The sequence below is a fragment of the Fulmarus glacialis genome, unplaced genomic scaffold, assembly GCF_000690835.1.
Source record: "Fulmarus glacialis isolate BGI_N327 unplaced genomic scaffold, ASM69083v1 scaffold3248, whole genome shotgun sequence".
Classification (NCBI taxonomy): domain Eukaryota; kingdom Metazoa; phylum Chordata; class Aves; order Procellariiformes; family Procellariidae; genus Fulmarus; species Fulmarus glacialis.
In genome coordinates, this window is record NW_009230011.1 from 160,820 (window position 1) to 174,787 (window position 13,968).

Sequence of the window (13,968 nt, forward strand, 5' to 3'; positions counted from 1 at the left end):
TGTTATTTTTAACCCCATCCATACCTACTGCCATATCTTGTAGCAATTAGATGCTCTGTAAGATAAATCATATGAAGAAATTGGTGTATCTATCTATATATATAAACTGGCAATACCATGCATTTTCAATAAAGATGAACTCCAAGGCTTCGCGTTGCAAAGAGTTTGTGCTGTTACGTTTATTTTGACGTGTTAACCTTTAATTAAATTTCTGAAAAAAGGTAATGTACTGTAAAATGAACATCATGACTAAAACACGTAAAAACAAAAAGATGAGCAAGAAAGCAAACAAGATGATGGGAACCTTACCTCTGATGTGAGCGGCTGGCCATTTTTTAACCAACTGTAGGAAGGGCTTGGTTTTCCTTTTGCCTTACATTCCCAAACTAAACTGTCATAGAGAGGCAGAAAGGCATTTTGGATTTTTTTATCCCATTCAGGGAGTGCTGAAAAGAATATGCAAAACATTTTAAGTAGGAGAAAAATTATTTTGCTGGAGGTATACCTGCTGCCATTAATCAATGAACTGAGCAAAGCTAATTAGTATTTGTCCAGCACATTCTTATTATATTGCAAGTGAATTCTGCACAACAATTCCTCAGCATTAAACTTCAGGAGTAACTTGGAAAAATGGTAGAGATCAAGTGGCTAGTGGGCAGGAAGTTCAGTTTAGATATTATTCATTTTTATGGCCAAAATTTACAGAAGCAGTGATTTTTAGATGCCTGAAATTCTGGGCATGCTCTCCGAAAGCACGGAGACCCCTACTTCTGGAAAACAGCCCTCCTCTCAAGGTACAAAAATAGAAATATCAAAATCATTAGTCAGTAGCTAATAAAAATCATGGATTGTAAATATTACCCCTCTGTTTTACCCACATACCTGAGACTATGGGTTCAGACCGTGGGTTCTCTGTCATTTACAACACAAATACTACACAAAGGAATTAGGGCTACTCAGATTAGAATAACACCTTCTGAATACTTGTAGCACATTGACATAAATTCATTGCTGCGTAAAAGAAGAATTTGCAGGAGTCACCTACGAGCTCTGTAAACATCCAACTAAGCTGAGCAGGAATTAGCTTGAGGCAGCCTGACATTTAGAATAGTTGTCAAGATATAGGTGAATATGAGACCTAGGGAGAACAACTAACACCCACCTAACTTTGGGATAGACCAAGGCCACATGCAAGTGAGATACTAGGTTGCATCCCTCTGCCTCTAGCGTAAGTGGCTGGTGTCTTAACATCCTGTGAAAAATTTTGGGCTGGGTTATTGAATCATAATGCTGTAGTCTCCATATGTATGTAAATATATATATACACATACATACATGTAGTTCTTACACAGAGCAATTTAATTTTAGGAAGAGAATCGTTATCCTTTGAGACTAGCAGAACAAGCTACTAAAAAGCCTCCCTCTACAGCATGACCCCATGGGTAGCTCATAACTCTGCCCCAACAACGTACCTCGAGATTGTCCAACACTAGATTAATTCAATGCCAACGAGCCGCTTCCCAGAATGGGAAAGTATCTGGGATACAGCTCGCCATGCTTAAAAGTGATTCTCATTACATGTCATTTTTATTGCTCCCCGAGCCTAAGGCATGGCATCTAGGCACCATACACAAAGCAGCAGACAGTGTCCAGGAGAGAAACCCTGTTTCCTAGAGACAAGCTGCCTACAGAGTAAAAATACCACAGCACAGAAATTAAGCAAGAGGAAATCAATTACATAGATAATACACCAGCCCGCTCCTAATAAAATAAAAAAAGTCTTGTACAAAACTTCATGAGTGCTGTTTATATATTTCACTATGAACTGCTATTAATTAATTTACAAAGCACATTTAATAAACACATTGTTTTAGATTGTATTAACTGATCATAATTTTGTAATTGCTTGTGCTGTTATCAATCATGTCCAGGTAATCTACTGAACTTAATTTTAATGGAACTGCTTGATTGATGTTCTGCAAAAATTAGTGAGCAATGAGAACAAAAATAACCCCCTAAAAGCAAAGAAATAATTAAATATTCAAACCAGCAGCAGACTGCTCTATTCCTGGCATATTATCTTGATATTAGCCATGGCTGCAGGAGACTGGTACTTATCAGCAAAGCCTGCATCTCTTCATTAGAAGAGATTTACTTTAAAAAAAAAAAAAAAAAAAAGTACTTGCCAAGGTCTTCTCAACAGATGTTAATTGTAGGCTCAGGCTAACTTTCTGTAATTTTTTTCTCACTGTCATGCTTTTTTTTTTTTCTTCTCTCCTTCTCATTTGAAAGATTTATGAGGTAAAGAAAAAAATCTCCCTTCTTATTCATGTCAAAATATGTGGCTTTCCCTGGGTATTAACAATGGGACTAAAGAATATATAATTCACCTTGGCTATGAGGGACCATCATGTGTGACTTGGATCACAGGAAATTAATGCATGCGAGAAGGGAAAAGGAAAGAGAGAAGAGTTTCACAGAAATATTATTCTCCACTTTTAGACAAGGAGGAAGGAGAGGGAGGCAGTGGAATGAGTTTCCCCTGCTTTGCCCTCGACTGTTTATGGAGCAATACAGTTCAGCTGGAATAGGAGGTGAAATAATCTTACACTCGCATGAACCAAAACCTCATGAATCCTTCCCTGATCTGCGTCTGGGGCAGCACAGCTTTATGCTGCTGTGAGCTATTGAGAGTAAATCTTTTTGCCTGCCCTTAATGTTTCATGTAAATGTACCAGGGATTTCTTTCTGCCTCGTATTAACCTTTACAACTTCATCATGGCATAGCCCACATTTTCAATCTGAGTTTTAATGCAAAATATCTTTATTTGCTGAGGATGTAATTCAGTGAAGGTCAGTGCAGACCTCCAATCATTTTTTAATCAGCTTAACATGAACTACATTACTACATTTCGTATCTCCAGTGAGGGGCTAATAGACTTCATCTACAAAATACATCTGAACACTATCATGCTCTGTAAAAAAAAAAAAAAAAAAAAAGAAGAAATTAATCAATCTGCTTACCATAGACAAATAATTGACCTCTTGCAATGTTTCTTCCTCGAATGTTTCCTGCAATGCACTCATAAGAGCCTTCGTCTTCTTGCTGAACATCTGGGATTTCAAGAACTCCTTTGGTTTTGTTGTGTTTGATTTTCTTTGTCAATGAGTTTCCATCAGACCTTTTCCAGCTAATACTAGGGACAGGACTAAATAATTACATTTCATTAGAGAAAAAGAGAGAGCTTCGGTTATAGCAGAGAAAAGATAATGTGAAATCCTTTCATAAGAGTAATAATATTTAAAAAAAGAAATAATTTCTGTTTCTAAGCGTATTATACAGAGGTTCATAACGCTCAGATTTTATAACCTGTCCAATTTATTTAGGGGTAAGTCCAACAGTGGGATGAAGTCCTCAGTCAATTCTGTGATTGCTTCTTAGGCCAATTTGGATTTTCCCTGCAGTATCTCTTACTTAGGGCTCAAACCTGCTTTTAAACACTGTGACACTGAAGGAATGACTTTGTAAGTCCAAATAAGCACCATAGAAGCACTGAATTATTGATGGGTTTTCGGAGCAAACAAATGCCCTGTAGCATTAAAGGTATTTTCACATCTCAAAATAGGAAATATTGGACAAGAATTCAAAGGACCTAAAAATACCAATAAATCTAGGTATAAAAAACAGGAGCCAGGGTAGAGGAGGGCAGACAGACAGTTGAGTGAGGAAGTGGAAAGCATGAGACATTGAGGCTGAAAGGAGATAGAGACAAAAGAGAATATTTCTTGTTTCATGTTTTCATAGCTTTCTATCATTTTCATTTATATTTGGATCAATATATTCTATACAATAAAAACATAGTCAAGTGTGAAGGCAGCTATAAATAATTCTTGGATTTCTGGCAATATCACAAACCATACAAGCCCCACTTTCGTGATCTATTATGTCACCAAAACACTGAAATATTAATGGTCTTGGATTTCACAGTTGCTTTCTGTTTCTGCAAACTAAAGTAAGCTGCTTTTTCTAAGCAGATGAGCAGTTATATTTTGAACAGCTTTTTACACAGGTTTTGGCTAAATGCTGACTTCTTTTCCATTGGAAGGAACATCAACAGCAAACACTTGGTACTGAACTTGAAAACATAACTTTCATGGAAGTTAGAAGTGCACATTGCCCTTGTCTGCCAGTCCCCAAGGGCTCTGGCCTGCAGTGCTGACTTACAAAGTATTTATTCCTTTTTAGCAGAGGCGATAATTCCTCACACCTTAAATTATTTAGGTCCCTGGTTCAAATCCTTGTTTATTGACCAAAGAAATCAAGTCACAAATACCGAATGGACAAATTACTTAACACAGCTAAGTTTCAGCCTAATTTCTGCATTTTGAGTCTGTGCGGCTATGATGTTTGCAAATTCACCCAAAGCCAGAAGAACCAGGACCCGGGAGAAGCCTGAGTACTCAGCAAATTACGTGGATTGAACAGCTGGGCAGGTGTTAACAGAGTAACTATGAACAAAAAATCACCAGAAATAGACTATGTACAGGTCAATTCACAGCTAGACCACTCTAACGTACACTGAATAACAATCCCATAAATGTGCTTAGTTCTGCATTTAAGCTTGAAAGATAGGACGGGTGCACTGGAAGTCTGTAAATGTTTTCCTTGTGCTGGTGGGAGTTGAGCTGAGCAAGAGAGCCTCCAAGCTGCCCTTCCCCCTGCTCTGCAAAACAGAAAATCGTAGTCCTGAGACCACAAATTTAACCGAGGGGTCTCTGAGAGCTATTTAAGCAGCATAATAATTTCTCTAGCTGCCTTACATTTTCCATCATAACAGAGCTGCCTGTGAAAATGGTTTGGAACTATGCACAATTTGCTCTACATTTTGGAATAAACTCTGCAGTGGTATGTGTGTATATATGGATAAGTCATATATATACACACACATAATTTACACACACAAGTTCTGACTCTTACATGACTCCTCCAATACAGCTGAACAATTTACTGTGAATGAGACATGTCAGACACCATTAACTGGTGAAAGAGCTGAAAAGAACAACTGAGATTTTATTCTTCTACTTCCTATTTTGGTTCAAGACCTATATGGTTGTTTAAATTCCAGATCTTTTCAGACAAGTGGTTGTCATCACTACCTTTATTAACTGTCCTTCACTATGAGACTAAAACCTATTTCAGATGCAAACTTATTTAATAGTATTCCTTACTAAGAACTTTAAAAGGGTTTGCCTGTTTTTCTCCAATGCACTGGTTGGTCTGTTAAAAGGTGCTGTCTCTTCCACAAACCTTGCATGACATTATTCACGTAGAATTTCTGTAAATGAAGTTACTTCTTAGTTATTTAAAAGAAATATAGCTCTTGTGCAGAATAGGTCTGTCCCACAATTGCCAAGCTCTAGTCAGGAAAATAACAAAGGTTGCAGTCTTGTGGTGGACTGATACAGACTGTTGACGACGCGAAGGAGAGCATGGCTATTGCATATTAAACAGCGGGTGAATAGCTACTGTATAACAGCAGCACGCAGGGCACTGAATGCCAGAAGCATTTAATGACTTACTTTAGGCATCTCTTCTGGATTTTTTTTTTTTGTTGTAACAAAGAGGTTAAAGGAAACTAACAGCCATATGGGAGAAGAAAAACAACAATTAGATGCATTCATTCATGCTCCACTACCTGAAAGCGTTTCATCTAAATATTTCCTATTCTATTAGCCATTTGTTTTCTCTTAGTACCGACTATTCATGAATAAGGAAAGTCTGCACTGACACCAAGGCCAGAGGCAGGGCTCTGTGGAAAAAGGCCCCTTCTGTCAACTTGTCAAGTCAAGTTTACCAAGGTTTGAGCTGAAGACGCTGTCCTGATTTCCTTTATCCACAGCACATACTTAAAATGACATCCTTGGGGATGTTTAAAGACAAACTCACCTCATTTTTGGCCAAACACGAGGGTATTTGAAATGCACTCCCTCTGATGTTAACTGTGGCAGGATGACATAAAAACCTCAGAGTTTGGTTCATCAACTTTGCTGTGTTTAAATGCACAATTGCAATAAATACTTAACAGCACTTTGTTCTCCTGCCAGGGAGTCTTGCTCTGAGTGGCCTAGTTTTATCAGCAGAGGGAATTCATTTGTCAGAAGAGCAGCTCCTCATCACCCTGAGCTATAGGTTAAATGAGCAGACTGCAGGAGGATCCATAGCTCAGCCGTGTGCCATCATCCATAGGAAGGACCTTCATTATCACAGCAGCTTGAGAAGATGTGCATTTCTTCATTGCCTTCGCTGACACCTCGTTATCATAGGCTTTCCAGCATCTTCAGTCACTGTATTTTGCAGAAGGTGGGGTTTTTTTGCTGGTTTCACCTTCTTCTGATGTTAGCTTACATTTTTATAACCAAATCTCTTAACAGCAACCATTACTACAGGCCATATAAAACCTTTCAAGGTAAAAAAGACCCTGAATTTAAATTTAAAATTTACTTTGATGAAATTGCTTTTTGTAACAAATTATCGATTTTACAAGTTGATGCTTTACGAAGTGAAACTGTCCTTTAGGTATAGGTAAGTGTATACAAAACCTAGTTTAATAAATTTAGCCTTGTGAATTTTTGTGGGATTATGTTGCCTTCTATTGCCAGTATCTGACATCGCTACACAGACTAGTACCTTCCCATGCAGATCTGGGGTGGTCCTGCAACTGGTGGGTCTTTTTCATTTCATCACTACCAATAACCAGATTAAACTAGATACTGCTTGGGGCCAAAAAGTTTTGGAGTATATAAAGAAACAATAAGTACGCTTTTCAGATTTATTACACTTCGTAGACAAAGTCTTGCTTTCACCTGAGTAAGAAAACAGTGCATAAATATGAGAGTGTCTTTGTACATAAATCTGTAGTTTATTTGAAACATTCAGAGCATCTAGGAGTACTAATTTAATTTATATTCTGCCATACAGATGCCAGAATCACAAAACCGTAAGTTACTAACTCAGAAAGAAAAGGCAATGGAAAATATTTTTTGGTTGGTGACAAGTCTTGTCACACTGAACATGAAATTAATTTGTCTGCAGCATTACTGCCTGCACCAAGATGAAGGTTCCACCTTTTTGCAGCAAAGACTCAGCAGCCAGATGATGCATTGCGTCTGTGCCTCATCTTCCATCCTGTGCATCTGAGGACACTTCACAATAAAATTAAATCTACAGCTTTAATAATGAAGACCATGCCTAGTTAAACAAATGAGACAAAGCTGAGGTGTGAAAGCTGCTATCATGTCTGCACCAACTGCTGACACAAGGAAGAATTAGGATCCAAGGGGCATAATAATTAAAGCATTCAAGCTTCTAATCATCCTGATGTATTACTTGAGAAATAGCAAAGTTTTCTGAAACCTGATATTGTGGCTCATTCTCCTGTGGTCACAAGCCACTCACCTTAACTATGTAAGGGAGGATCTTCCAGAGCTGCTTGCTCATCCCTTAAAGTACAAATCTTTAGGTATTAGCTCTATCGGGAATGTGGGCTGAAAATCGCAAACTTCGCTTGTGGTGGCAGAAGTCATTCATATATATATACACGATATTAGAATCCCATAATTGATCCTTTTATAGCCTCCTACATAAATTCCTTGAGAATATACTAGAATAGCCACCTAATGAAGAAGTGAAGCCTGGTATTTTTATGCAAGTTTAGTAAAGGTTGTTATTTGGAACCCCCTTGTAGCTGTGTGATTATCTACTTTTACTAACAGCCTCTAGAAAAACCCTTCCAAGAAATGTGTGGGGTCTTCCCATGAAAAATAAATACTCTGGGTTGAAAAAAATCCTGTTTTCTATTATTCACACATGCTCTTTACAACCTCAGCTGGCAATGGCCCACCTGCAGGGATTCTGAACAGATTATTTCCCTATCTTTGAGAAGGAAACAGAGAAAAATGTAAAACACGGACACATTTTAATAAATGTGTGCACCAAACACGGAAACTACTTTGCTTATTTTCATTTCAGAAACTATTCTTATTTGTGCAACAGAAAAAAGTTATTTTGGAAGAAATCTAGAGAAGAAGCATAGTAACTCAACTGAACATAATTCTTTCCATGGTACTCAGTCCCCTCAAATACATAGTGAACAATAATTTAGATGTATGGCATGATTAATATAGCTTGATCCAAAACATGACTTTTAATACTAGCATAGTATTAAACACTGTCAACATAATGAACATTAGTGCAGAACACAAAGTCTCATCTCTTCTATTAAATTGCCACAGGCTGCAGTATTTGAAATAGTCAAGCTACTATTTCCTATTTCAGTTTTCCCTCTTTTAAAGAGTTAAGTATAATGGGCATTTTGTGCCTGTTTAGATTTTCCATGCCAGTCATCAGACAGTTGCATGCTACTTGCATTCCTTTTTGCCCAACTGTATTTCCATCACATTGAGGAGTAATTTACTTTTCAAAAACTTCTCTACTATTCACCTCTCTGTTTCGCAAAACAGGATTCACAGTCAAGAGCTGGCCCAAGTGCTTTTGTCCATTCGGGATCCATTCCTCCAAACCCTCTTCCCAGGAATAAACACTGACTCTTTGCCCCCCCCTCCCCCCCGTATTTTCCTCAAAACAAGCAAAGTTTTATGACTGGGCTAGAAGACCATTTGTGAGAGTCAGCCATGATATTTTCATGTAAAATGCAAAAAGAGAGCTTTGCAACAGAGGTACGTGGAATATACCTCCCTCTGGGTGACCCACAGCCTGGCTGAAGGAGTACTTCTTTCTTAGGTGGCTTTGAGTTCCCCCGGGTAAAAAAAGATGTCTTAAAACTCAGCCATAACTCTGGCCTCTTGTACTTGCTTTTTAAATGTGGAAGTGTTTTTTGAGCAAGGTCCAATAGGTATGATTTGCTGCTCTGTGTAGAAAAGAGATGCTATTTCTCTAAATACCATGAAAGTACTTTCATTTAAGACTTTTGGAGACCAAAACCACAGCAGGTTGCCTATAATCTGCCTTAGATGCGAAAGATTTCTGTTATTCATAGCGCAGAGGTAGTAGCAGCTGACAGCATTGTCTGAACCAGTGGACTAACAGTATGAATATAGAAAATTACAGATAATGGGAAAGCAGTTCTGAAATCCAAGAGAGATAATAACCGTTAGTGCTTGTGGCAGATCAGAGGTATAGCTCAACAAATGTTGAGCTGAATTGATTTTAACATAAACAGACAATAGTAAGGGCTAGTGTTTTAGTGGAATTTAGGCATCTAAAGGTGAGATGGCCACACTGCTGCATTTATATGTGCCTAACTACAATTGTAAACAGCTGGAGGTAGGAAACTTCTAGCTTTTAACAATACCACTAATCACCTACATACCTTTAGAAATCTGTTCTTATCTAATAAGTTAAGGGCATTTCACCTGCAATCTGTTTCTCTTGCTTTATTCACATATAAATGCCAGCTCTGAAATAAGGCTTTTTCACTGATTGACATGTTGGTGAAAGTGTGGTTCAAGGCTCTGTTCAGAGAGAAAAAAAGCAGACTGAAAACAGTACAGTTCTGTATGAGACCTGTATGTATCTAACCTATCAAAAAAAAAATCTAGAGAGGAGAAATTCTCTAGCCATGCCACTAAAGAGTCTTTACTCACAAACAGCACCTCTCAAATACATACACTAAACTAGATGCACATTAGTAGTATGACAAAAAAATTGTGAAGAAAGGATTTCTGCCCGTGGATCGTTGGTATTTACTCAGTATAACTCCAGGGAAGTATAGCAGCACTGGTTTCAGCTGCAGTCCCAAATATGAAGAAGAAAATGTATATTAAAGCTGCATTAAGCCTCTCAGCCATTCCGTTTTCTAAGCACAGCATAGAAGGTACAGTGCTCGCTGAGGGATTTCATTATCCATATGTCCTTTCAGTCCACCTTTTTTTTTCTCCTCAAGATGTTCTTAAAACGGCAAAGCCCGTGTGCCACATTAACATGACCCATTTTTACCCCTTCAGTAAGAAGGCACTGTTTTGTACATATCATTTACTCTGTTTTTGAAATGCTTTTATGCAGTCAATGTATCATTGTTAAATGCTTTCCATGCAACAGATGGAAATATGAAATGACAACTTGAAATGTAAAGCTTGCACTGACTCACACACAATTAAGGAGGTATTTAAAGAGAAGTAGCTTGACAGTATTTGGAAAGAAAAATCAGCTTTAGCAGGAGCATTCCAGTCTGGTACTTGTTTTGGGCCCAAAAAAATGCATGTGCCTTTGACTATGGCTCTGTAGAAATATTCTTCATCCTTAAATAAAAATTAGCCCCAAGATTAGTTTATATAAAAATCTCATCTGAAAGGGAAGGCCATTTCCCATCTTATTAACTTTTTATTTGCTTTATTTTTCTACTTCTCAGCGTAGGTTCCAGAGGAACATTTGATTAATTTGTGCTGTCTGCAAGTCAGGCTTTTAACCTCTGGGAAAGCTCTAAACACTTTAAAAGCTTACAGCCTTAAAATGGATTGTCAAAGTGAACTTAAACTAAATAGAGGTCAACAATCTAAGGTTATTTTAGCTTTTCCAGGGAAAACAGATGCTCATTGGAAAGACTAGTTTTCATAGGCTGGTTACACATATTCAGTTAACCGTCTGCTTTTTGAATACAGAGCACCCCTTGCTGTTTGACTGCACTGCTACTTCTGTAAAGGAATACAACGGTGTAAGCAATCTAGGAAAAATATATGCTACCGCAAGCCTAATAGATTTGCAGATTTTAGCAGGAAGGGCTACTGCTAGGGCTTCCCAGGGCTCCTCAGCATCTCTTTGGAGAAGAGGGTGCTGAGAGCCATGTGAATCTGTTAGATCCTTTCTAGACAGTCTATGTGCTCTTGAAACACAGCCTGTTTCCCAAGGTTTCACTCTTAACAACGATGCCACACAGAAAAATATTCCTGTTTTGATACAGATCGGATGTGAACGTGCAGTTACACTGAATGGTCTCATCCCAGAATTAAATCTACTCTCAAGGAATATAGTCTTTGTTCTGGTTTTCCCTCCCCTCCCTTCCTCCCCCACTTCAAGGTGCAACCAAGTGTCCTTCAGTTACGGTAGTTTTCTTTCTCATTTCCTTGGGAACACATTGCGCAGAAACAATCAATCCAAGATAAAGATAAAAAAAAAGTTTTACAAATTCTGACCAAAAACACTCTACTGTGCAAATTAGGAAGAACCACTGTTTCTCACTGTAGTGTTAGAACCCACATTTTAATAAAAGACAAAAATCTTACTTTCCAAGGGCAAAGCATTCCAGTTTAACAGATGAGCCCTTCGCTGCGTATGTTGTTTCTGGAAAACGTACTTCAATCTTTGGTTCATACTCCCCCATCACACCTGTTGAACATCAAAACAGCTAGCACTCCAGTTGAGCCTCAGACCTGCCTAGTACAACAGAATTTCAGTGTAAAAGAAAGGATGGCATTAATAATGTTAGAGCCTTACCTTCCACCTGTGGCAATCAGCACGTGATGTCTATGGAGCAGGCTTAGCCTGCTGGGTGAAATCCAACCCTGTGCTGAAAGCTTGTGTGAAATCTGTAAGTTCTATGCATTTGAGAGTTGAAGAGCATGACTTTATACACAAGTTCTACATGTACAGGTATGTTACACTTGTGCATTGAGGTTTTAGAGATAATTTAGGGTTCACACCTCTTGTTAAGAGGTGTTAACAAGCAATGCCTTTAACATTGGTCACTTCGTGAGTGGCCACTTCTCAAGACACTGGATAGATTCTGGGTGCAAAAGAGAATTATGGAATTCTCTGTGTCCAAAATACTTGTATAACACTTAAAACTTCTTTAAAACATCAGGCTTGAGAAAGGCTGATGTAATTAGATGTAATGATCACATTTGAAAATCTGGCTGAACATTTGATAAACCACAGATAACCCATTATCAGTTTAGGGCAGATCTCACACTGAAAATGAACTGATTCTCATTTATATTTAACAGGGATCTGGCTAATATTACGTATACAATTTTCACCATTGCCTTAGAGGCCGCCTGTTTAGGACCCAATCCAGAGGCCACCCAAGTGAATTGGAGAAGATGAAGAGACTGATAGAACGAGTCTGAGAAAATGAATAAAGTAGGGTGATGAAAAGGAAGAAAATAGCCAGAAAAGATCTTAAGCATTTACACTCACAGTTTGAACCAAATTAACTTTTGAGTGTGGAACTATAACTTTGCTATAGTGATCTGGTTGCATATGTTATAAAGCAGCACAGTCTCATAGTGGAAGTATTATTCTATAATGCACAGTTGAGTTTTATTTATCCTAGAAACATAACTCTATACAGACCTTTGTTACTGATTGCCGCCACTGCTTTGCAAACAGTACACGTATACTGAAATTTAGGTGAGCAAACTTGCAAAAACAAACTTTGTGTAAAGATTTCCCAGGTATGTATTTCTCACTGTGAACATTTAATTAGAAGTGTTGCCAGAAAGATATTTGTATATGTGTGAGTGAGTTTCTCACCTCAGTGACTCACTTTGAAACAGCTTCCAGATCTGATATTCGAGCTATACCTACATTATAAATTTAGAAAGCTTTGCCAGATTTAAACCTCAACACAGGCATCCCTAAGATGAAAAACATTAACATACCATTTGACATTCTCTTGCTATTTTTCAATGATATTGAGCATTGCTTTCTTTGCATACGTTTATCTCATCGTCACTGTCCTGACAGTTCAAATCCCATTTCAATCCAGCAGAAACCGTGGGATCGTGTCCCACTGCACAGGTTTTTACTTCCGTGAGGATGTATAGCAGTATCAACTTCCAAAAACTGGAGATGGCCCGGTTAGCGTTGTGCTGCATGTTTTTAGCCAAGCGTGCCCAGATAACTTACCATCGCTGCGGAGAGTGAGAGGAGTGGGTGGCCCCTGCACGCTTTGCTCTGCTTTGGAGTTAGTTACAACGCAGGTGTAATTGCCCACATCTGATGGCTCTACTTTGGCAATGTACAGATTTCCCGTTTCTTGTGAAACAAAGCGGCGACTATCTTCCTGAACATATAAGGTATTATTGTTGAAGATCCATGTATAGGACAAGCCTAGAAAACACCAGATACATATCATGTATCCTTTCCAGTGTAATGTGCTTCCCATTAGTGCTTAAGTGCAATATTGCCAGTTGAAAGAACGAGTCAGTTACAGGGCAAACCACTGGGGATGCACGAATTAGCAAAGGCAAGGTAAGCATTGCTTTAGTTTTAAACTCATTTCAAGCCACTTCAGAAGGTCACAAAAGTTTTTGTCCCCTGCTACTTTTCATTTTCCTGCTTAGCCTATAGCAGTGCTGCAGTGCCACGAGAAAGCTATTTTAGTAAATAATGTCTATTTATAACACTTTCCCTCTGAACATCCAGGCAGCCAATTGCTGGTCAGTGTTACAGCTCCTTTCTTCACTCTGAATATGGAAAAATGAAACTGTAACATGGAGCTTTATCAGGAGAGTCTCATGAACAGGGGAGCTCAGCTGCACACAGATATTCTGGACACTATTTAATATTTGATCCTGTTGCACATTTGACCCTTCTCCTCATCTTCCACACTTACGTCTGCTCCATGCTTCTTGTCCCATTCTGACTTCCTAACCCTTTTCTGCCATCTTTTTGCATACGGTGTTTCACGACACATAATACCTTAATAATGCATGTCTATAGTCTAGGCAACTTGAAACTAACTTATTTGACTAGCCCGCCCTGGTAGGGCAGATCTCCACGTGAGCTTACCATCCAAGGACCCTGCTTTTCGGAAGGGCTTTTTGTTCAAGCCTTGTTACGCTGCCATCAGTACCGCAGCGAGCGGGCTCAGCGCCTATAGCACAGCGTGCTGCATGCTGTACGCCCGAGGTGTCCTGCCACCCCACGCGGCGGCTGGGCCGCATCGCTGC

At 38.7% G+C, this 13,968-nt stretch overlaps 1 protein-coding gene across 1 annotated transcript in view; it reads right to left on the reverse strand.

Annotated features, from left to right (window-relative positions):
• Positions 1-13,968, reverse strand: part of CNTN6 (contactin 6) — an 82,104-nt gene that overhangs the window by 43,276 nt on the left and 24,860 nt on the right. Inside the window, exons 3-6 of the mRNA XM_009584050.1 lie at positions 12,923-13,126; positions 11,299-11,401; positions 3,025-3,209; positions 310-446 (exon numbers count right to left, since the gene is read on the reverse strand). Coding sequence (XP_009582345.1) covers positions 310-446; positions 3,025-3,209; positions 11,299-11,401; positions 12,923-13,126 — 629 coding nt within the window. The remainder of the gene's footprint in view (positions 1-309; positions 447-3,024; positions 3,210-11,298; positions 11,402-12,922; positions 13,127-13,968) is intronic.